Source organism: Nerophis lumbriciformis, linkage group LG19 (genome assembly GCF_033978685.3).
Source record: "Nerophis lumbriciformis linkage group LG19, RoL_Nlum_v2.1, whole genome shotgun sequence".
NCBI lineage: Eukaryota > Metazoa > Chordata > Actinopteri > Syngnathiformes > Syngnathidae > Nerophis > Nerophis lumbriciformis.
The window spans coordinates 26936683-26961661 of NC_084566.2; the positions used below are offsets into that span (position 1 = coordinate 26936683).

General features: G+C 39.6%; 1 protein-coding gene across 2 annotated transcripts; it reads left to right on the top strand.

The window, feature by feature from the left end:
• Window positions 1-2461: 2461 nt before the first annotated feature.
• pitrm1 (pitrilysin metallopeptidase 1) lies at window positions 2462-24732 on the top strand. Of its 2 annotated transcripts, XM_061979083.2 has the most exons (27): window positions 2463-2785; window positions 3244-3349; window positions 7257-7363; window positions 9606-9757; window positions 9862-9976; window positions 10038-10134; window positions 10209-10369; window positions 13068-13194; window positions 13260-13348; window positions 13431-13559; window positions 13634-13747; window positions 13893-13989; window positions 14090-14224; window positions 18360-18498; window positions 18642-18758; window positions 18855-18984; window positions 19048-19168; window positions 19232-19308; window positions 19369-19534; window positions 19597-19697; window positions 19769-19889; window positions 22623-22673; window positions 22766-22878; window positions 22950-23072; window positions 23145-23290; window positions 24362-24464; window positions 24555-24732. In XM_061979083.2, the coding sequence occupies exons 1-27, from the start codon at window positions 2739-2741 to the stop codon at window positions 24646-24648; spliced, it is 3078 nt and encodes a 1025-aa protein (XP_061835067.1). In that variant the 5' UTR covers window positions 2463-2738; the 3' UTR covers window positions 24649-24732. The 2 variants fall into 2 exon arrangements, with proteins under 2 accessions (XP_061835066.1, XP_061835067.1); XM_061979082.2 differs by having other exon boundaries at window positions 2462-2785; window positions 19048-19308.
• The last annotated feature ends 247 nt before the right edge of the window (window positions 24733-24979 follow it).

Below are 24979 nucleotides of genomic sequence, written 5' to 3' on the forward strand. Positions count from 1 at the left end.
GGCGTGAAGCTGCTACAGGAAAACACCAACAAAACAGGAAAAGCCACCAAAATAACAGCGCAAGACAGGAACTAAAACACTACACACAGGAAAACAACAACAAACTCAAAATAAAGCACGACCACCTGGTGGAGTTTCATTTTTTTAAGTTTTCTGCTGGTGGTGTGCATCAGTATTTTTTTCATGAAAAAAATGTGCCTTTGCTCAAAAAAGGTTGAAAAACACTGACATATATAACATAATTTCGCCACACCTAGTGTGTGTGACTATCAGTGGTACTTTAACTTAACTTAATCATTTGGGCTCATTATTCATGTAAGTATGAGATTCGAACACATGTTGCCGAGCTCACAAAAAAACTAATATGTTGATTAAATGTCTTTAGTTTATCAAGCCTTTAATGGCAGAAAGTGAGCAAGGCAAACATACACATACAGTACAGTAAAGAGGAAATGATGTTCACAACAAAACACCTATCCAACAGTGGCATCTATTGGACTTAAGTTGAAATTACACTCATAAATTACAAAGAGTAAGCCAAATACTGTAATTGGTCTAACATGTTCCGTGATGTGTCATTACTTAGGCTATATTCAACAAATTACGTCGGAAAGTAATTGTATTAGTGATATTTCTCCCTCTAAGTCTGGTAGGGATGATTAGCCAATCACAGGTAGCTTTCTTACGCATGTGACCAATCACACGCAAGGATGATGCGGAGTTCAAGTCACGTGTGCCAAAAAAAATGGCACCGCAGCGTTACAATCATAGACATCTTATAAGTAGACGCAGCATGGAGCGCTACTGCCTACTGGCGCTGACGAGACGCGGGGCCGCCATCTTGGAGTGGTGATCCGCTCCACTCAGTGCAATTAATTTGGCAGGAGCAATGAACTGTCAGCGCATTTAATTAATCTTACCTCACTGAATACCACTGATTTTCACGCGGTTTTTCGTCATATGTGTAGCTATGATAAAGGGCACATGTTTTGGCGTGTTTTATTATTCATAGTTTGCTTAACAGTAATATAATATTCTTATAGAATAAAATAGAAAGTACTTTATTGATCCCTGGGGGAAATTCAGCACCACAGTTCATTCACAATAGACAGTAATAATAATAAATAATATAATATATAAATAATATAAATATATTCTACTTATACTCTACATTTAAATGCAGTCAAGGAACATATGCATTATACAATCTGATGGCTGTCGGTATGAAGGACCTCCTGTGTCATGTACGGACACACACTGTATGTCTTTGCTGTCGTCCAGCATTCTGTTTTTGTTTATGTTGTAGCCAGTTCAGTTTTACTTGCGTTTTGCATAGCCATCCCTATGTTATTAATGACACATCACGGAACATTTATGCTATAAGTGACTAGACGTCCGAGATCAAAACTGGGAATGTAATCCCAGGGGGGGGGGGGGATGGTCATCTATTTTTAAGTTCAAGAAACAATATGATTAGGTTATATATACATGCGTATATCCAACATAAACAATGTATGACTACATTAGATATCTATATATCTTAGGGACCTATAGACTGTATCGCAGAGAGTTTATTCTGTCTTGACAGTTTGTATTGATATTTTGTATTACATTCTTCCCTTAAATGATAATGTTTACAGTGATTGTTTTATATGTATTTTTTATGTATGTCGCTTTGGATTAAAGCGTCTGCCAAATACTTAAACATAAACATATATAAACACCTGAAAGTCTTTATATCAGCTAAAACCACCAATCTTTCACTGGATTCAGAATAAAACCAAACTCTGTCTTACCCAACAATGTTAGTATTTGAACATTGTTACTTGAAGACTTATTCCTGGTTACAATTATACTGTTAAGAAAGTATTGTCTTATACTTTGCCTAAAATGAGAACGCATTATAATCAGTGGCGGCTGGTGAATTTTGTTTTAGGTGGGGCTGGAAGTTTGTAAACCAAACCCCTGTAGGGGCGTCATCCTCCCCTAGAAGATTTATTTGTGATTTTCACATACAAATGAAGCATTATGGTGCATTCTGACAAAATAATGAAGACTAAATAGAACATTTCATAGGTTTGCAGAGAACTGTATACAATATGCACACTGAAGGCATGACAAGTATGACATTTTTAAATTGTATTAATTTCATTGACAAGCAATTCTATTATGGTCATACTCTTGTTTGCTAGCGGCTACGATTTCAGTACTATTGAAGATCTTTGCTCTTCTCAACTCTGTGGTAATATTATTTTCACAAAATACAACGTTAATGTTAAATCTTACTTGTGAAAAGTAATCCCCCGATTCCTATTTTCAACAGTCCGCTCATTTGAGCAGAAAAACGCTGAACACCAGCCCGGCATCTTTGTTTTCTACCTGTCAACTGTCAGTTTCGGCTGCTCGCCGGCTCCTCATCACCACTTCAAGATGGCGGCCGAATTTCTCGCGTCGCAGTAGCCAACGCTGCGTCTACTGATAAGATGTCTGTGGTTACAATGCTGTAGGTTAGCAATACCTGCGTCGGGAACATGTGTTAGAACTCTGGTACTCGCAGTTGTTACGGACAATTTGACGTGCGCCACTTTAGCAACATGTCCCCACTCTGAGCATCACACGGCATGAGAGGGCAAAGAAAGTGTTGAGTAATGCAGATTTGCGGTCGTTACGACCAAAACAGTGTGTATATTTGAGCCAAACACAAGAGGACATTTATAACACAGGCGAAATTAGCCGCTATGTTCCGGCACACGAAGGCTGTGTTAGAGAAACTACGTCATGTACGGTAAGCTAGCTATCATGACTTGTCGCTGAAATGTGTGTTTATCAGAGAGTAATGATCTGTGTTTAACCAACTATCTGTAATTAACCATCTTTAAAATGTAGATTTTACACGAAGACTAGGCGATTACAAGGAATGTTAGCATTTTGTAACTAATATGTGAAGTAAAGTGAATCATATTTATATAGCGCTTTTCTCTAGTGACTCAAAGCGCTTTTACATATTGAAACCCAATATCTTAAGTTACATTTAAACCAGTGTGGTTGGCACTGGGAGAAAGGTGGGTAAAGTGTATTGCCCAAGGACACAACGGCAGTGACTGGGAACCTGGAACCCTCAAGTTGCCACTCCACCAACCGAGCTATACCGCCCCACATACTAATGAAGATTTGAACCATAAAGTCATCTTTTAATTGTCTGCCAGCACTGTGTTATCTGAAACTGTGTTTTGTACTTGTCAGTTTAAAATGCCAGCAGCTTCCACGGAGGCAGAGGAGCACAGCAGCAAAAGAGAAAGCTCTTCATTACAACGCAGGTCAACAAATCCACGGCTTTACAGTCAAAGAGGTTTGTTTTTATTCAGGACATCTCCATTTAACATTGAGCTTATAGTCTACCTTGTGTGGTTTATGTTAATACCATTGTTTAAAACTCTTGTGTAATGTTCATATTGTTGTTACTCAGTCAGCGTTTGTGAGTCTGATGGACCCGTTGCATTTTGTGGCTTTTAATGCCTCACAATCAAACACTTTTATGTTAAAATACTGAACACATGTTTACCTTATCCCAATAAACATCTGTTCAGTATTTTAACATAAAAGTCTTTGATTGTGAGATTGTGTACTGTGGCTTTTAATGCCTCACAATCAAACACTTTTATGTTAAAATACTGAACAGATGTTTACCTTATCCCAATAAACATCTGTTCAGTATTTTAACATAAAAGTCTTTGATTGTGAGACATTAAAAGCCACAAAATGCAACGGGTCCATCAGACCCACAAACCTGGCTGAGTAACAACAATATGAACATTGCACGGAACATTTCTCTGACAGTTTCTGCATCCCACAAGGATTCTTTTGTGTTTCTGCACCTGCGGTTCCCATACAAGGTTGCAACATTTTTTGTCAACACTGTCTGCTCTCATTTTCTCTCACATTTGACCCTCTGATGTTCTGTGTACCTACACTCTGTCCTCCTCCTGTCTAGGCCTGCTGTGTGTGTGTGTGTGTGCGCGTGTGTGTGTGTGTGTGTGTGCGTGTGTGCGTGTGTGCGTGTGTGTGTGTGTGTGTGTGCTACACAGAACATCAATTTGCACACTTCTATTAGCCCCGGACATCTTGTATGTAATAGAAATGTGTAGGGGGGGGGTGTATAGTGTGTGGTCATGAAATATGTATTCTGATATATGATCTTCACAAAAAATGAGCCAGAGTCTCAGTTTGAAAAATTAATTAATTGGATCATTTTTCTTTTAATAAAAAATGAAAACGGGTCCCACAGACCCGAACACATCAATAGTATGTCTTAAAAGGTGATGATGACTTCTGTTTGATGTGATGGGGATTTAAGTAGCTATCACAATATGAGAGTACTATATAGTGTTGGGTTAATAATTTGAATGGAGGTCAATTAGCAACTTTCTTATGTACGGGACGGTGTGGCGCAGTTGGGAGAGTGGCCGTGCCAGCAACCTGAGGGTTCCTGGTTCAATCCCCAGTTTCTACCAACCTAGTCACGTCCGTTGTGTCCTTGAGCAAGACACTTCACCCTTGCTCCCGATGGGTCGTGGTTAGGGCCTTGCATGGCAGCTCCCGCCATCAGTGTGTGAATGTGGAAATAGTGTCAAAGTGCTTTGAGTACCTTGAAGGTAGAAAAGCGCTATACAAGTATCATCCATTTACCGTTTTACCATTTACGGTAGTTATTTTTAGGAATCATTAATCTGATTCATTTACCATGAATTGATTAATGTGGATCCCGACTTAAACAAGTTGAGAAACTTATTCGGGTGTTACCATTTAGTGGTCAATTGTACGAAATATGTACTGTACTGTGTAAACTAGGGATGTCCCGATCCAGGTTTTTGCACTTCCGATCCGATGCCGATATTGTTTTTGCACTTCCGATCTGATACCGATACTGACCGATACCGATACTGACCGATACTGGCCTATCCGAGCATGTATTAAAGCTTAAAGTTATTTAGCCTACTTAGTTGTCAGAATCATGTTGAAAAGGGTTTTAGTACTCTTAATAACAACTAGCCAGCTGAATTAGGGGAGTTTGAATAATACACAATGGTTGGTAACAAGAAACTGACCTGTTTATTCAAGGATATACACAAAATAGACAAAATGATACATGACAAACAGAAATGGCATCATTGAACTAGGGCTGGACGATATGGCCTTTTTTTAATATTGCGATATTTTAAGGTCATATTGCGATACACGATATATATCTCAATATTTTTCCTTAGCCTTGAATGAACACTTGATGCATATAATCACAGCAGTATAATGATTCTATGTGTCTACATTAAAACATTCTTCTTCATACTGCATTAATATATGCTACTTTTAAACTTTCATGCAGAGAGGGAAATCATAACTAAAAAAAATCAGTATTTTTTTCATACGGTGTTGATCTGGAAATGTTTGCCTCGGCATTTTGATGGTGTGGGCGTGTGGCACCGAACGGAGATAAGCGTCTCGACAGTTACAATATTTGAACAATGATGACGAAAACTGTTTTCTCTGTCGTGTCCGTGTGTCGAAAATTGTTATGCGCTTATTTTTTTATTTGATTTTGTGCGTGGCATAGATTTGCCGTGCGCAGAGGACGCTTGAGCAGACACGCACCTTAGCGGCTGCGCTAGCATCACAGCTAACGTTAGCCATGCCGCTACCTCTCTGCTCGGGGAGGGCGTATACGTATGTGACGTATGACGTGACAGTATGTGACGTATGTAAGAAGGTGCGCTTGCTGTCTGTGAGAAGCACAGACACAGAAAAGAGTGAGAAGAGCCTGTTGTGTAATGCCAGCAGCTAAAAGCAACTGCGTGAGAATCCACAGACCTGTGGATGTGTTGAAGGTGTGCTGGAAAATGCGGAACGGAAATTAGGGAGCAGCAGAAAAGTGGAATGTATTATTTAAATCGGTGCGTTGGAAAACACGGACCGGAGTTTTTTTTAAACTGGATCTGGACCGGCATTTTCCCATGTCTTGCCGATACGCATTTTTTGCAAATATCGGCGGCCGATCCGATCCAAATATCGGATCGGGACATCCCTAGTGTAAACTGTACTGTTTCATATACCGTATTTTAAGGTGCACCTTCAATGAATGGCATATTTCAAAACTTTGTTTATATATAAGGCGCACCGGGTTATAAGGCACACCTATGCATCCATTAGATGGAGCTGCGCTAAAGGGAATGTCAACAAAACAGTCTGATAGGTCAGTCAAACTTTATTAATAGATTACAAACCAGCGTTCTGACAAATCTGTTCACTCCCAAAATGAATAAACAGCTGATTTACTCGTGTTACGGTAAATCAAACGTTAGTGCAATCACAATATAGTAACACTCGAAATAGTGCAGAGCAATAACAATATATCAATCACTCAACGCTGCTCAAACTTTAATGTCACACAACACAACACACAAAATAAACATATAAAGCTCACTTTATGACGTTATTCCTCATCCACGAATCGCTCAAATTCTTCTTCTTCAGTGTCCGAATTAAACAGTTGGGCGAATACAGCATCCAACATCTCGTCTCGTCGAAGTCGTCATTAATCGAGTCAGTGTCGCTGCTGTTGTCTAGCAGTCTAGTGACAATTCGTACCTTCCTGAAAGCTCGGACCACAGTTGAGACTGATATATCAGCCCAGGCATTTACGATCCACTGGCAGATAGTGGCGTATGTCGTCCGGCGCTGTCTCCCTGTCTTGGCGAAAGTGTGTTCGCCTTCTGTCATCCGTGTTCTACTGCGTGACTGATCGCTTTGAGTTTAAACTCTGCGTCGTAAGCGTGTCTCTTAATAGGAGCCATTTTGGGGTCTTTACATAAACACACAAATAGAAATGAAACGTCATATATCCCAGCATGCACCACGCGCTTCTTCTTCTACGGGGGCAGCTGCTTACCATAGAAGAAGAACTTCTTCTTCTACGGGGGGAAATGAAGTTGGCGGCTGCTTACCGTAGAAGAAGAAGCGCTTCTTCTTGCGAGACCTAAACTTTATGAAAATGAAGTTTAGGTTTGTTGTGGCTCAATATTGGTCCACCGGATTATAAGGCGCACTGTCAGCTTTTGACAAAATTGGAGGGTTTTAGGTGCGCCTTATAGTGCGGAAAATACGGTAATGTATTCTCTTCCTTTGCAATCTACTAATAAAACTTTCAATCAATCAATCAATGCTTTTGCGTTTTGGAATGTAATAGTTTTTTTCCTCCCCCACAGGTGGTGGCTGTACCTGACTTGTTCCTCACAGCAGTCAAGTTGACTCATGATAAAACAGGAGCTCAGTATTTGCATGCAGCCAGGGATGACCCCAATAATCTCTTCAGGTTGGTCTAAAACCAGTGATCTCTGATTTTGCCATAGTGTTTCAAGAAAACTCTGGCAAAAATTGCGATGGTTGGAGTCAATTTTTTTTTCTGTAACATTGCAAAGACTATTGATTTTAGGATTATATTGAAGGTGCCCAATAATTAATAGTATTGTGTCGTTTTAGGAAATATGACAGCACACCGATAATCCGATCATTTAAAATAAAGCTTTGAAAAACGATTTTTTTTTTAAACAATCCAATGAGGTGAGATTACCCAAACTGTGCTGTAGGTGGGTGAGGGACGGGAATCAAAAACCGGTTGTTATTAAGAACCAGTTCTCAGTGTATAAATTCATTGGAATCGCAGACGATTCCCTTAACAATGTCACGGATTGGGAATGATGTCATTGTGCAACGTGCATAGTGTCGGTCAGACAGAAAAAAGGCAAGATTGCTATTTTTTTAAGAGGAGGACATACGAGTGTGGCAGGACTGACATATAATAACTATAAACGAAAGTCGCATTTTTGCACCGAGCCAATCTCATCACAGGAGCAATTAGCTAACATGTCACAATCTACCGTAAGTTTAACAGGTACTAAATCAACACCTATGATGTTAGCGCTATTATTTGTTGAATTCAAATAACTTATTCCTCATCTAGATGAGCAAGACGAAACACATTCTGACTGGCTCCGAGGCGGGCAGTACTCGCTCTAGGTTATGTCTGCTGCCCAGTACTAAAGTGTCTCCTTTTATCGCGGCAGGGAAAGATACTCTTCACGCAGGACAGACAAACAGTGAAAAAGTTAGTGGTCAAAAGCTTGAATCAATTTGTCAGTGCTTCTGATTTTCAAGAGGTGAATGTTCAATTGTAGTCGGAGAAACGTTGAATTCTTTCCTGCAAGCACATTTTTACTCAGTCATTTCTATTGTACAGGTAAAACTTATAGAATTAGAATATCGTGCAAAAGTCAGTTCATGTCAGCAATTTAACTTCAAATGTGAAACTTATATGTGGTATTAACTCATTACATGCAAAGTGAGATATGTCAAGCCTTTATCATTTTGATGATCATAGCTTACAGTTTTTAAAAACCCCACATTTTCTGAGATATTTGACTCAAGGTTTTTATAAGCTTTAAGCCATAATCACAAAAAATATAACAAAAGAAGGCTTGAAATATCTTTAGTTGCATGTTTTGTGTATGATAGTTTAACCTTGTAAATCTTAACAAACCATTCTAATTTGAGGTTCAGTATATTTTCTAGGAAGATGACAAAAGATTCTTAAAAGTTTTGAAAATCTTACTAAATGTTACTTTTTTGTATAATTTCAACATGTGGTGTATTTTGTTAAATTCAACAGAAGAGTATTTATTTTCTAAAGTAATTGTTTCTATGCTATGTGTGCCTCTTAAAACCTCACTGTTGGCTTTGTAAGGTCATGTTAGCTTTAAACAAAAAAAATTGATGCTAATCCACCTTTATATTCTCTTTTTTTTATAAATAAGAATCGATAAGAGAACCAATAAGAAACCAAATCATTAAACAAAATAGAAAGTGGAATCGGAACCGGAAAAATCTTATCAATTCCCATCCCAAGTGAAGGTTAATTACAAATCGAGTGATCCTACCTGGTAAGATGTTCCCAATTGCCCCTATGATCACTGGACAACATTTCATTAAAAAAATAAATAAATAAAAATAAATATATATATATATTTTTTTTTTTTTTTTAAATAAACATCGGTTTTGTTTTACAAAAATGTGCATGTTTAAAATGTGTGCGTGCCCATATAAGCAGCGGCACCATTTTTAAAGTACCTATTTGGTGCTATTATTAGTTAATATCAAATACAAACAATAACAATCCCTAATCAGGACATAAGCTTCAACGGTTTATGGATGTGATACCGTATTAGTGATGTCATATTTGGTTAGGACAAATCTACAGGTACATTTGATCAAATCCACCTTTGTTTAACTTTTGTTTTTACCTCCAGGTGTGCACAGACTACAGTCAAATTGACATTTATAAAATAACATAAATAAGCTATCGGTATCGTTCTTAAGAACCAGGAAGTTATCAGCTTGAAAGAAAAATATTGTGCGTCCCTAGATTTTACTAATATTTTTTACCCTAATAAAACTCAAATGTTGCAAAATATGCTTTGTTTTCACACAAGTAAGTGCATAGTTTGTACAACAATATTGATTATTTGTTGCTACGGTCTCTACTGGTACTTTGTTTTTAGCGTCCAGTTCAGGACCACCCCCATGGACAGCACAGGTGTTCCCCACATCCTGGAGCACACAGTGCTGTGTGGATCCAAGAAGTATCCATGCAGAGATCCTTTCTTCAAGATGCTCAACAGGTCTCTCTCCACTTTCATGAACGCCTTCACAGGTACTTTTGCGAAAACACAAACAATGAAATGTGCCGCTAGGGAAAAATTGTATTCATCAAAAAGTAACATGGTGGTTTACAAAGAATTGTCTCTTCACCAACAGCCAGCGACTACACCATGTACCCGTTCTCCACCCAGAACGAGAAAGACTTCCAGAATCTTCTGTCCGTGTATCTGGATGCTGTGTTCTTCCCGTGCTTAAGAGAGCAGGATTTCTGGTGAGTGGTGGCAGCCATCTTTTAACATTTGCCGTCTTAATGGAACATGTAAACAATTCAGGCAGGAAGGTTGGAGGCTGGAGAACGAGAACCCGACGGACGCCAGCTCACCCCTGGTTTTTAAAGGAGTCGTCTTCAATGAGATGAAGGGGGTTTTTGTGAGTGAATTGTTGCGACGGTGAGCCTAGAAAGATCCTAACAGTTTTAACGGCTTGCTCGTGCTTCTTCACAGTCAGACAACGAGAGCGTGTACGGTCAGCACCTCCAGAACAAGTTGTATCCGGACCACACCTACTCCGTGGTGTCTGGTGGCGAGCCACTGGCCATTCCCGACCTAACTTGGGAGCAGCTCAAACAATTCCATGCCACACATTACCACCCTAGCAATGCCAGGTAGGAGAGCGCAGACACACACACACACCGGGGAAGAATAGTTGTTATTAGAGATGTCCCGATCCGATCGGGGGCCGATATTTCCTTTTTCTAACTGACTGCAACCGGCTGATGATCTGCTGAGCCCAGCCAATCATTACAGCAACTGTGTTAGTGTTTACATGGCTAAAGATGGTACTCACGTGAAAGATTCCTTCAAAATGGATGCACGCTCAGGGAGACACAATTAATAATAATATTTACATTTTCATATTTCTTGTTACATACATAAAGGAGCAACATGAATTTCAGAATGGTGCATGCATGTCTTTCCAGAACACCTGCTCAATGTCTATCTACAGTGCGAACTAATGCGTACTTATTCTCACCACCGTGGAGCAAAATAAACCAAGTCTGTTCCATACACTATTATCACTGGAGGATTAGAGGAAAATAAATGGCTAAGCATGCTACACACACCAAGCAGGACAACGCAAGAAGCTATCTGCTAAAGCTCCAATGTAAAGTAGGGGTAGGAAAGGTCGATATGGCCTGAAATCCATCCATTTTCTACCGCTTTTCTTTTTCGGGGATCGAACCCAGGACCTTCGTATTGTGAGGCACATGCACTCACCCCTTCCACCGTGCTGCCCAAGCCTGAAATCCATTTTGCGATACATATTGAAGCCTTTAGCGATAACGGTATATATCACAACATATTATATGATAATGGAACCATGCTGACATATGCAGTAACATGTTGTTTTCTGTATCCTGTGCTATTTTCTCAAAACTATTATTAATCTACTTGCTAATTTACTGTTAATTATGTTACTTGCTGTTGTAACATTGTTCAAGCTACACTTCTGTTAAAATGTAATAACCGCCTATTCTTCTGTTGTTTAGATATTTTACATTAGTTTTGGGCGATACTACACATTTGGGAATCAATCCAATACCAACTAGTTTCAGAGCAGTATTGATCATACCAATGCTGATATTTAAAATGTTCAAAAATAAAAATGTCCGGCCGATAAATGCGTTAAAATGTAATATCGGAAATTATCGGTATCGTTTTTTTTATTATCGGTATCGGGGTTTTTTAATTTTATTTTTTAAATTTTTTTTATTAAATCAACATAAAAAACACAAGATACACTTACAATTAGTGCACCAACCCAAAAAACCTCCCTCCCCCACTCCCCTCATTCACACAAAAGGGTTGTTTCTTTCTGTTATTAATATTCTGGTTCCTACATTATATATCAATATATATCAATACAGTCTGCAAGGGATACAGTCCGTAAGCACACATGATTGTGCGTGCTGCTGGTCCACTAATAGTACTAACCTTTAACAGTTAATTTTACTAATTTCCATTAATTACTAGTTTCTATATAACTGTTTTTATATTGTTTTGCTTTCTTTTTTATTCAAGAAAATGTTTTTAATTTATTTATCTTATATTATAATTTTTTTTTAAAGTACCTTATCTTCACCATACCTGGTTGTCCAAATTAGGCATAATAATGTGTTCATTCCACGACTGCATATATCGGTTGATATCGGTATTGGTAATTAAAGAGTTGGACAATATCGGAATATCGGATATCGGCAAAAAGCCATTATCGGACATCCCTATTCAAAACCATAACATGTTGGATCACAACTGTAATCGGACAATATCAATTAATATTTAAATTATTTTATCATATTACATAATGTACAACATTTCCAATGAAGTCAATAAAGCAACATAACTAAACAAAAGCAAAAATTAGCCGGTTAGCTATGTGTGTTTGTGTCCTCCAATGGCGTGTAGTGTAGCATGTTTAGCTATTCCTAGTCTTCTTGTCCTACAGTGATAAAGATATTTGTAAGAAACAGTTGATTTGCTGCCATTGAGGCGAGAATTTGTGATTTAGAAGCTTCTTTGTGGAGGGACGTTAGTCCGCTAGCTTGCTAGCGAGGATGCCTTTGTTCGCTTGTCGCTATCAAATTTGCGGGACACAGCTAAAATGTGTCATCGACATTCATTATAACGATAGTATTAAAAGCTCTATTGTCGGCAAATTTATATAATTTAAATAGTATATTGTCTTACCGCACAACCCTAAGATGATTGATCCAAATGTCAATACTATTGATACCTAGTATAGAATCCGTATACAAACTATAATTAAGTAATCAGATTGATATTTTTCTTTTTCCTGGTTTTTTTATTACAAAATATTTTTGGGTCGTTTTTGTTATTGTTTTGGCTCTGGATACAGGAAGGCTTTGAGGGCAAAACCCCAATGATTTAAATCGGAACCATCAGAAGTGTTTTCTTTGGTTTAGTTATTATGCACGAGACACTTTATTTTGTAAAAAAAAATATATATATATATATATATATACACAATCTGATTTACTACAATACTAGCAAATTCTCAATTTAATGAGATACGTTTTATGTTTTTTTTGTGTTTAATTGCTTGCAAGAAAATATTTTCATTTCTATAATCTGTTATCAAAGTACGGTATTAGATCAGGACTCGAAACGGATCGGCTTTGATGCCAAAAAATTGGGAAAATGTTGATTTGGACAACCCTAATTTTTTATTTTCTATTCTAAATCCTATTTGATGATTCAATATATAAAGACAAGATGGCATACACTTTCCATTGTACTATTGTACATATTCCTTGGACATCCTGTTGTCACGGTGTTCCTCAGGTTCTTCACCTACGGAGACTTGCCTCTGGAGCAACATCTGAAACAGATTGACATGGAGGCATTGTCCAAGTTTGATCGTATCGATCCCAACACGCAAGTCCCGTCTCAGCCACACTGGACCAGTCCTGTAAGCTACAAAGAGTCTGAGATGCTTTATTTAAAATATGCATTGACTGTTGGTTTACTCCTTAGAGACACGACCATGTGACCTGCAGTCCAGACCCCATGGCTCCTGATCAATCCCGTCAGAACACGCTGTGTGTCAGCTACATGCTGGGAGAGTAAGACAACTGCTGCTGTCCTCTCATGCATTCTCTACATTTTAAGAAAACGTGAAATTTAGCTTCGGTTTTCTTTCCACAGCATCACCGACACCTTCGAAGCTTTCACGCTCAGCTTGTTGTCTTCACTGATGACGTCGGGTCCAAACGCTCCCTTCTACAAAGCTCTAATCGAACCCAAAATAGGAACAGACTTCTCCTCTGTGGTGGGGTGTGTGCACACTCAGAGAGAAGAACCAGAAGAACAATTTAGTGTCAGTGTGATGAATGTGTTGTTTCCTGCAGATACGACGGCAGCACCAAAGAGGCGTCATTTAGCATCGGGCTCCAGGGCATGGCTGAGGCAGACTCGGAGAAGGTCAAGAACATCATTCACCAGACCATCAGTGACATCATTGCGTAAGTCTTGAAATTGTGAATCATAATTTATGACCACAACCAGCAGAGGGTGCCCTTAATCCATATCTAACTTGTTTTCCGACTAAACGAGCTACTTTAGATATGGAAATCGCTTCAAAAAGCTATTTGTCTTCTTCTTTCAAAGGAAAGGCTTTGAGGACGAGAGGATTGAGGCTCTCCTGCACAAGCTGGAGATCCAAATGAAGCACCAGTCCACCAACTTTGGCCTCTCTCTGGCCTCGGTGAGCTTGTTGTTATCCTTTTCATTGTGTCCTTCATTCTGAAGGATGTTGTGTACATTTGTCAGCCTCTCAATGCCAAACGCTCTTGTTGTGTTGATAGTACATCGCGTCCTTGTGGAACCATGATGGTGACCCCGTGGAGCTGCTGCAGATCAACAACAGTGTCACTAAGTTCAGACAAGCCCTGAAAGAAAACCCACGCTTCCTGCAGGACAAAGTCCAACACTACTTTAAGGTACGTGGGCAGACAGTGTGGATTGTGCATTCAAAAATATACAATGGTCCATCAGTTTTCGTACACCTCCTTTTTCGTATGATTCGAAACTGCTTGCCTCTGTTTTTGTATATCGTCTCTGTTATAGTGTGGCCAAATATTGCACGCAAGAAACTAGAATGGAGTCCTCAGAAAAAGAATCCATTGCATCAGTGACTCCATCTCTGGACTTTTTTTTATTGGGACAAATTTGGATTTCAGTAATGGGGGTGGGGGGACAACTGACTTGCATACAGAAGGTGTAATTTAAAGGGATTAGATAATTGTTTTGAAGTAATATGAATACATGGGAAACAAATTGGGGCAGCACGGTGGAAGAGGGGTTAGTGCATCTGCCTCACAATACGAAGGTCCTGAGTAGTCTTGGGTTCAATCCCGGGCTCGGGATCTTTCTGTGTGGAGTTTGCATGTTCTCCCCGTGACTGCGTGGGTTCCCTCTGGGTACTCCGGCTTCCTCCCACCTCCAAAGACATGCACCTGGGGATAAGTTGATTGGCAACACTAAATTGGCCCTAGTGTGTGGATGTGAGTGTGAATGTTGTCTGTCTATCTGTGTTGGCCCTGCGATGAGGTGGCGACTTGTCCAGGGTGTACCCCGCCTTCCGCCTGATTGTAGCTGAGATAGGCTCCAGCGCCCCCCGCGACCCCAAAGGGAATAAGCGGTAGAAAATGGATGGATGGATGGATGGGAAACAAATTGTTCAATAACAAATTTTTTGTACAAAATAACATTACTAATACTAATAGTTTATTGTTAATTAGTGTGTTTATGCAAGGAATCGCACAATGTCCGCTTGAACAAAAGAGTGATACTGAAGATATTGCAGTAACAGCAATCACAGAGCTGTAGTTTGCATTCATATTCCATTAGCGGTGACAGCTGGGGTGTTTATGCCACAAAGTTTTAGTCAACAACATAACTACTTTTGAGTGAAACACTAGACTCTTGTTTGATTATTTTAATTTGGCTTACTTGTTCATGATTCATATTTCATCTGGAGACAAAATTGCTCTTATCTCGCATCTGACCACTGATTGGTCAGCTGCTGCATGCTGTCAATCATTGACATGATCATGGCCGTAACTACCATTGAGGACACCATGGTCATGTTCTCTGGATTTTTTTTAGGTGACAAAAGGATGATGATATGACGGATTGTAAATGTACTTTCTATAGGATCTCATGTGCGCTGTACATCACCATGCGGTAGATCAGCCTCTCTCAATCTTTGGTCATGCACAGACAGCCCGCTACAACTTCAACAACGCAACGCAGAGAAGTCCACTTTTACTTTAAATATTATCCGATCCAAAATGTGCTGTCAACATAACGTTAACATTAAATCATACTGATGTAACTAATGTTAATTTCACCTCAATTAAATTCATGTGAAACGCTGTCTGTCTATTGGTATAAGGCTGTCGTCGTGTCAGTCAGGTGCCACCCCGCTCTAAATGCAGGACACGCGCTCTGTGTATGGCTTTGCGATCAGTGTGGGAGTTGGAGCGTGGTGGCACTTTGGGTGAAGAAGAACATTAAAATAAAAATTATTGAACGACAAGGCGCTTCATATAATATTTTTCTCCAAATGTATTCATGACCACGTCACTGATTGAAATATGAATGCAAAATTTACTTCATCACTTCCGGTGGCTCTGTGGCGGACGTCATTAGTACTTACAGTGCAAAGCAGAAGATTTTGGGTTCGAACCCTGGTCATGGTTGAAAATTTGGTATGTTTTTTAAATGTATGTTTTAATGAAAATGAAAATTGTTTAATATGCTAAACTTCAGGATGTTAATAAAAAAGTAGACCGTTACAAAATCATGCTGATTATCAAAGATGTTAGATGTGATAGATAGTTATAGCTCAACTAAAGCTTTTGGTGTTCTGAAAATTCATTGTGTTGCTCAAGGTAATATAATTTATATAGTGCTGGGATACCCAGGATTTCAGCTTTTCAGAGTTCCTCTTGGACAACCAATTTTTTATCTCGGTATTTGTCAAATCCTAGTTAGGTCCCTGGACACGATGGTAAAAAGGCCATGGCAAAAAGCCAATCTATGAGCTTGTCTAAAGGGACTAACTTCAGCCTGAGCGGCCGTTTGTCGCTGGGCGATAGTGTTTGATAGCGCAACATTATTTATGGGGTTAAAAAGTGCAGGGTACAATAACTGCCTTTTGAAAAAGTGCAAGGGACATGGTTGGGTATGCACTGCAAAAAGTCAGTGTTCAAAAACAAGAAAAAAAAACCACAAAAATTAGAGGTATTTTACTTGAACGAAGGAAAATTATCTGCCAATAGAACAAGAAAATTTGGCTTGTCAAGACTTTCCAAAACAAGTAAAATTAGCTAACCTCAATGAACAAAATATATAAATATTATATAAATATATAATTATATAAATACCTTAAAAAAGTATAATCTCACTAATAAGTGCACTTTTCTTGGTAGAAAAAAAAGAGACCTTTTTGCTCAATATGTTGAAAAATATTCTTAAATTAAGTAAATGCTATTGCCATTATCTTCACATAATGAAATGCGCTCGGCATTACATTTCTTGAAACCAGCAAACTTATACTAAAAACTAATTTATTGTTCTTAATGGAAAGGCAACAAGGCAACCGCTTGTTACTCTCGGGGTCTCCTAGCCACTCAGGCAAATCATATTGTCTAAAAATGCATTTTTCCATCAACAACATGACATCTTCGAGCCAAGTGCGTGCTCTTTCAGTCAATTAGTGCGCATATATACAGCCCGGCCCCCGGCCAAAATTTTTTTAATTGTAATTTTGAGGAATTCATCTGAATGTGCATGAACTATTTCTGTTCAAAATTGTTTGAAATGTCAAATGTTAAATGTTTAAATATTAACTGTCAGTTTACTGTACCGGTACTGTGCCAACTGTACTACTATATGAGTACGTATTTTCTATTGTTTCATTGAAAATAAAACAGCAAAGTCCATTTGGCTGTCATCTGTTTTAATTATGAGACACATTTGTGTCAGTCATGATTTTTTTTTCATGCTTGAAATAAGAAATTATTGCTTTAAAAAAGTAGTTTTATACTTGTTAGTGTTGATGACACAGCTTTGCAACAGTTGATATTCTAGTTTCAAGCATGTTTTACTCAATATAGGTCATCAAATCTCAGCAACAAGCTGTAATATCTTACTGAGATAATTTAGGACCAAAACACTTAAAACAAGTAAAACACTCTAACATAAAATCTGCTTAGTGAGAAGAATTATCTTATTAGACAGAAAATAAGCAAATATCACCCTTATTTGAGATATTTAGTCTTACTTAGATTTCAGTTTTTGCAGTGTGGTGTAAGAGTGGATTTCCAGAATTGCCAACACCAACTTTTGGCAGGTCAGATTTATTTCTTATGGGAAATATTGTTTAGGGTTTGAACAAACCTTTTGGAACAAATTACTAATGAAAACATAGGCACCACTTTACTTTACTAATTTGAATTAATTTTCAGTTTTAGTCGAAAGTAAGCTGCTTTCAAGTAGTGTTGCGATGTATAGTTGCTAGACGATTGGCCTATGATAGAGATTTTAATTTAACATAATGTAATAATGCATGTTGATGACACATTGTAGCCATGTCCAGCAAAACTGAGAGAGGCAATCTGAAAAAGGCTGCCACAAACGTGTCGTCAATACATTGTGAAAAGGTTTATGACCACTGCGCTATAATAATATGGTAATACTGACCGTGTATACTAGTTCAGTTTATAATGCAGTTCTACTTTAAATTAATGTAAAAGCACTGTTGGAAAAAATCTGCCATTGACCGAACAGCAACATGTATCCTTTTTGTTTACTAATATCCATGTATTGAAGGGCTCAAACTATCCTGCCGTCTGACATTTAAAAAAAAATGTATCCTACAGTATAGTATCATTATATGTAAGCAGCCAAGGGAGGAGTAATCTGTAACCGGTTTTAAAATACTTCTGTTATGATTTATATGCCAAAGAATATATCGTTATATATCAACATTGTCAAAGGCTGCAATATACTGTATATTGCAATACAGAAACGCTATTTTCAGGTGATGAAGTCTTGTTCCTCCTGTAGGAAAACACGCATCGGCTGACTCTCTCCATGAGTCCAGATGACTCCTACTTGGATAACCAGGCCAGAGCAGAGAAGGACAAACTTCAGGAGAAGATCAGCGCTCTGTCTGACGGCGACAAGAAGGAGATCTATGAGAAAGGTAAGATGTAATGAGGGAAAAGGGGTATTCATTTCTTTTTGTTATTGTACTTTTACAACTATACTGTAGTCTGTACCATATTTAGAGCTGTTTCTAGTATTTAATAGCTAAATAATAGACCTTTTTCGTGTCTTCCTTTTAAGGTCTTCAGCTACTGGATGCTCAAAGTAAGACTCAGGATGCTTCGTGTCTGCCGGCCCTCAAAGTGTCAGACATTGCGCCCACTATTCCCATCACCCCTGTGCTCATGAGCAGTGCAGGTATGGCACCTTGAAAACATGTTACTGAGGACATGTCCGTTTAAAAATGTCAAGTTTGACAAAGAATGCTTGTGTGTCATGATGCTACCTTCACAGAAGGCGTACCGGTCCAGTTCTGTGAGCAGCCCACCAACGGTTTGGTTTACTTCCGGGCCATGTGCAGCCTCAACACGCTTCCGGAGGACTTGAAGCTCTACGTCCCGCTCTTCTGCAGCGTCGTCACCAAGTGTGTCAGCCTTACAGGAGCTGTGAACAAATGACGAAGCTAAACTGTTTTTTTTGTTGTCAGGATGGGCTGTGGGGATCTGGACTACCGGCAGCAAGCCCAGCAGATGGAGATGAGGACGGGGGGCATGTCCGTGTCTCCGCAGGTCATCTCTGACTGCTCCAGCTTGGACATGTTTGAACAGGTCAGCGCTTTACAAGCATTGAACCTCACAATTTGTGATGTTTACACTGCGTGTCTGTCTCAGGGCGTCCTCCTGTCCTCCTCCTGCTTGGACAGGAACGTCCCTCACATGTTCCAGCTGTGGCAGGACATCTTCAACAGGTATGTCCACTGACGACAGCAAAAACTAAGACACTGAACTAATTTCTGGCTTTGTTTCAGCCCCCATTTTGACGATGAGGAGCGTTTGAGGGTCCTGGTGATGATGTCAGCGCAGGAACTGTCCAACGGGATTTCTTACTCCGGCCACATGTACGCCGTGACGCGGGCGAGCCGTCACCTGACTCCAGCAGGGGACCTCCATGAGAGCTTTGATGGGATGGAGCAGGTATTAGATCAATTACTTTGTATTGATGTCAGCTGATTAGGTGAAACAAACACTCTTATTAGGTGCGGTTCATGAAGAGGATAGCAGAGATGTCAGACCTCACTCAGGTCATTCGCATGCTGCCCAGGATCAAGAAACACATCCTCAATCCTGTCAACATGAGGTGGGCTCACATCGCTTTTCCATCAGACACGCTGGTTTTAGGACATACTTAATTATTATTTGTGGTTTCAGGTGTGCCATCAACGCCACTCCTCAGCAGGTGTCAGAGTCTGCGGCGCATGTAGAAAGCTTCATGAAGGACGTGGCTGCTAAAAGGAAGCACTTTAAAGCCGTGCGGCCAAATATCATTCAGGTAGGAGTGTCACAGCGTAAAAACAGTGCCAAAAATCCTTGCGCAAAAAAAAAACACTCTGCTTTTTGGCTCGCACTTGGACTCTGTTTGCATCTGTGATGTGTCTCCCTCCTTCTCTGCACACACGACTTTCCACCCGTTTGCTAATTAGGAGTGGGCATTGAATTGATGACCCAGACACCCCCCTCCTTTCTGATTGGGCACTTTTTAACCCCCACTGCCTCGTGATCAGAGACAATCCAAGGCAACTGTTACTGTCAAACGGTATAATTTTGGATGAAGAGCAGTCTTTAGATTAGTCTTAAGTTTTGGACAAAATACCCCAATATGTTATTCTTTATGAATTAAATTGCTGATAATATAAACACAGACATTTGGTCACATTTTGAGGGTGTCACACTCGCCACTCTGGCTCTATGACATAAGAGCATGGAAAAATTATCTACCTTTTATCATACTATATAAAGTAGTTCTATATATTGCAACATTGCAATTACCTGGGGAGCATTTATCCAGAAAAACATGTTGTCAGTCGAAATAATAATCACTCTTGAATCAACACAGTCCGTATTTTCCGCACTATAAGGCGCACCTAAAAACCACAAATTTTCTCAAAAGCTGACAGTGCGCCTTATAACCCGGTGCGCTTTATATATGGATGAATATTAAGATTCATTTTCATAAAGTTTCGGTCTCGCAACTTCGGTAAACAGCCGCCATCTTTTTTCCCCGTAGAAGAAGCGCGCGGTGCATGCTGGGATATGTGACGTTTCATTTCCATTTGTGTGTTTATGTAAAGACCCCAAAATGGCTCCTATTAAGTGTGTTGTCTGTCTAATTATAAATAATGCAGACGAGGCGTGTTAACTGAGTTCTCAACGTTTACTCACAGCGTGCTCATAACCACATTCTAACTGCCAGCATACAACAACGCTTCTCAGGGCTACCGCGCATGCTCGTCGCTATCGTTGCATGCTGGGTAGTGTAGTTGTTATATTTGCTAGCTCATAACATCACATTAAGAGACACGCTTACGCGCTTAATTCAATACTCGCCGTCATTCCGGGTGGATTGACAAAAGACCTCCAGCCGCTAGATATTGGTGTCAACAGGGCATTCGAAGCTAGACTGCTAACTGCGTGGGAACAGTGGATGACAGAAGGCGAACACACGTGACGTTCACCAAGACAGGGAGGCAGGGAGACAGCGCCAGACGACATTTTGGATCCCACATTCGCCCAACTTTTCAATTCGGACAACGAAGGAGAATAATTCGAGGGATTTATGAATGAAGAATAACTTCAGAAAGTGAGCGTTATGTTTATTTTGTGTGTTGTGACATTAACGTTCGAGCAACATTATGTTGCTATTGCTCTGCACTATTTTGAATTTTACTATGTTTGTGATTGCACATTTGCGTACATTTTGGGAGTGAACAGAGTTGTTAGAACGCTGTTTTTTAATATATTATTAAAGTTTGACTGACCTATCTGACTGTTTTTTTTGACATTCCTTTAGCGCAGTTAGATGCGGCTTACAACACCAGGCGGCTTATAGGTGGACAAAGTTTTGAAATATGCCGTTCATTGAAGGCGCGGCTTTTAACCCAGGGCGCCTTATGGTGTGGAAAATACGGTACTTAATACTATGATCAATGTTAATTAAAAACTAAATGTGGGATATAAATATAATGGAAGTATAATTGTTTGTATATAGTATATAATTGGTGCAAAGTTTTAACATGTGTACAAGGATATTTCACATGCCTTTACTGTGTACCGTATTTTTCGGAGTATAAGTCGTACCGGAGTATAAGTCGTACCTGCCGAAAATGCATAATAAAAAAAACATATATAAATCGCACTGGAGCTCGGCCAAACTATGAAAAAAACTGCGACTTATAGTCCGAAAAATACGGTATATAATTGAACAGTATTTATGTTGTGTACAATGTGTATTTATAATATGTTGTGAAAAGGAAATTTCATATTTTTTGGAAGCTCATCTCGTACTTGACTTTGTTTATAGGGTTAGGCGCAATAAGTGTTCAACTTCAGCCTAAACCCTTTCGGTCTGCAACATTTTTTTTTTTTTATTTATGAATGTACAACTGTTTGTTTATGAATTTACATCTGTTTGTTTACTTTGTTGACCATTGGCAGAAGAAATAATAATAATAAAACTAAAATAAATAAGCCTTTGATGAGTTGGCGACTTGTCCAGGGTGTACCCTGCCTTCCGCCCGATTGTAGCTGAGATAGGCTCCAGTGCCCCCCCGCGGCCCCGAAGGGATTAAGCGGTAGAAAATGGATTGATGGATAAAATAAATAAGCTATCTTTATTGACATCAAGTTGTAAAGGGTTGTTGCCATTTTTGGCACGTTCACATGACATCATACAGTAGTAATAGGTAATGTCATCGTTTAATAGGGTGTAGTGTAAAACACGGATAATAAATAACAAAAAACACTGGTATTGGCTTATTTTGTCTAAATTGGATCTGACCAGGAGACAGAGTGACCAATCAGAAAGGAGTGGAGAAAAAGAAAGACACATCATGAGCGCAAACCGAGCCCAAGGGCGAGCAAAAGACGCTGCGCAAGCGTAAAAATTGTACGCTTAGAGAGGCAACAGACAAGCAGAGTGTTTTTTTTACGCGCGAGGATCTTGCCACTGTTTTAATGCCAGAGAGTGTGATGGACCTGACTTTGCTTTGATGTGTTTCTCCACTAGAGGCCACTAGATGTCCTCAGTGACTCTGGACCCAGCAGGAAGCTTGTCAATGTTGGTTTCACTATATTCCTTTATATTCCTCTTAAACACACGAGCCTCAAGCAGGGATTCAACATGCTAAACACTGAAACTTTCTTTACCAGGACCCCGATTTCCACCCTTGTTATATGAAGACCTTCTTCCAGCTCCCATTCCCAGTAAACTTCGTAAGCGAGTCTGTGCGTACAGTTCCTTACAACCACGAGCATTACGCCAGGTGACCTAATTTCCACTTAAATGAAAAGGCCACTTTTTCTTTGTTGACTTGTAACTGCTTCCTCCCATCAGTCTGTGTGTCTTGGCGAGAATGATGACAGCAAAGTTCCTCCATGGAGAGATTCGAGAGAAAGGCGGAGCCTATGGGGGCGGAGCCAAGATGGGAGGAGGAGTCTTTTCCTTTTACTCCTACAGGTAGGCAGGAATGTGGAGTAATTACAGGGTTTAATGGGGTTTAATGTTTTTCCCCCACTTTTGCTCACAAAGGGACCCAAACTCGGTACAGACACTCTCTGCCTTTAGAAGAGGTGTGGAGTGGGCCAAGTTGGGCCAGTTCAGCCAGCAAGACATCGACGAAGCAAAGCTGTCCATCTTCTCCTCTGTCGACTCACCTGTGGCGCCATCTAGCAAAGGTAAGCCATAAAAATCAGTTTTTTACTTGGGAAGGGTATCAAAAGAATCCATAACCTGGCCTAACTGGAGCCTAGTGAGTATTGTAATGCAGTTGTTCCTCACCATGTCGCTGTTCGAAGTTTGTGGCTTGTAAAGGTGACTATCTGGGTGTTATTTCATGTCTAGAGGGCATTCCTAGTGTAAAAAACACATTTAGAAACAGGGTTTTTATGCTCTCGCTATAAAAAATATTCAATTAATAACGAGTAATTCCTACTTCACATAAATTAATTTACCACAGCCAGGCCCGAAACCAATTAACAGCGATAAACAAGGGTTTATAAACTGTGGTGACCAGAAGTAGATTTGGCGGCTATGGGAGCCTGAGTGTGTGCATAAAAGACACACCCAGAAAGAATGCAATAATTAATAATTATTAGATATTTAGAAATAATGTGTTAATAATATTTTACAAGTTTTGTGAAGATTTGTATTTGTTATAACTAATCAGGTTTGAGCAATAGACAAAAGAACTACATCAAGAACTACCTTTCAAATAAACCCAATATGTTCTATAGTGATGTGATTATATTCCAGATAATGTCCAAAGTTAATATCAGTAAATCAATCAATCCTTCATTCATTATTGATTGATGAAGTTTATATATAAAGGCAACCAAATAAGTTGATAAGGGAGAGGAAGGGTTCCATATCTCCCATCGCAGTGAAGCCAATTCGAACCTGCTGTACTGCTTCGACATTCATTTAAAAAAAAAAAAAAAACGAAACATAACATATGAATAAAACTAAGATTATTTAGACCAAGGATGCCCAAAGTGGGGCCAAATTTGGCCCGCCCGTTTATTTTGTTTGGCCCGCCAAATCCTGGCTTTCCAAATCCAATACATGTTAATACTGTCCTCTTTCAAGCTCCCACAATCATTGATTGCATGTCCGCAAGGTTAGCTAGTTGCCATCTATCCACCCAGTGCTGTGTGTTGATTGGTGGACAGAGAATGGTGCATTTGAGAATGAGGAACGAGACCAAAAACAGTCGTCCATTGCTGTCCTTTGTAACCACGCTCTTATAGGCTTGTCCGTCTTCCTGAGTGGACTGACTGACGAGATGAAGCAGGGTCACAGAGAAAGACTCTTTGCCGTCACCCATGAAAACATTCTGGACGCGGCTGAAAGGTTTCAACCGACACACCATAAATGATAAACACAAGAACGATGACGACCTGTTGGGATTGATTTTGCTGATTATTATGTTTCATCGTGCAGGTACCTATGCGCCGGTCACAAGACGTGTGGCGTGGCCATTTTGGGCCCAGAGAACGACGCCATCAAGAAAGATCCGTCATGGGTTGTCAAATGATGCAACTGCACTAGTTATGTTACATATTCTTAACATTATGCATTTATTTATCTTAAAAGTGGAAAATAAATAATCATGTTGGAATACTAACTATTATTTACATATATAGGCCCTTGCTGGGTAACTTCACATGTAAAATCTAGGAAGTGTCATGGCGACTGGCCCAGTTCACATGGCCACTGTGGGGGTTCCACAGTGTGTGGTAAGAAGTCGGCGTCAACTTACTGTCACCTGAAGGTCGATGTTTTGAAAAGCGTCAACTTTTTTTTGTTCGACCCTTTGAGTGACGGCACTTTGCTTTCCCTGGAAGTTGACCTGCCGCTGGCCTCAG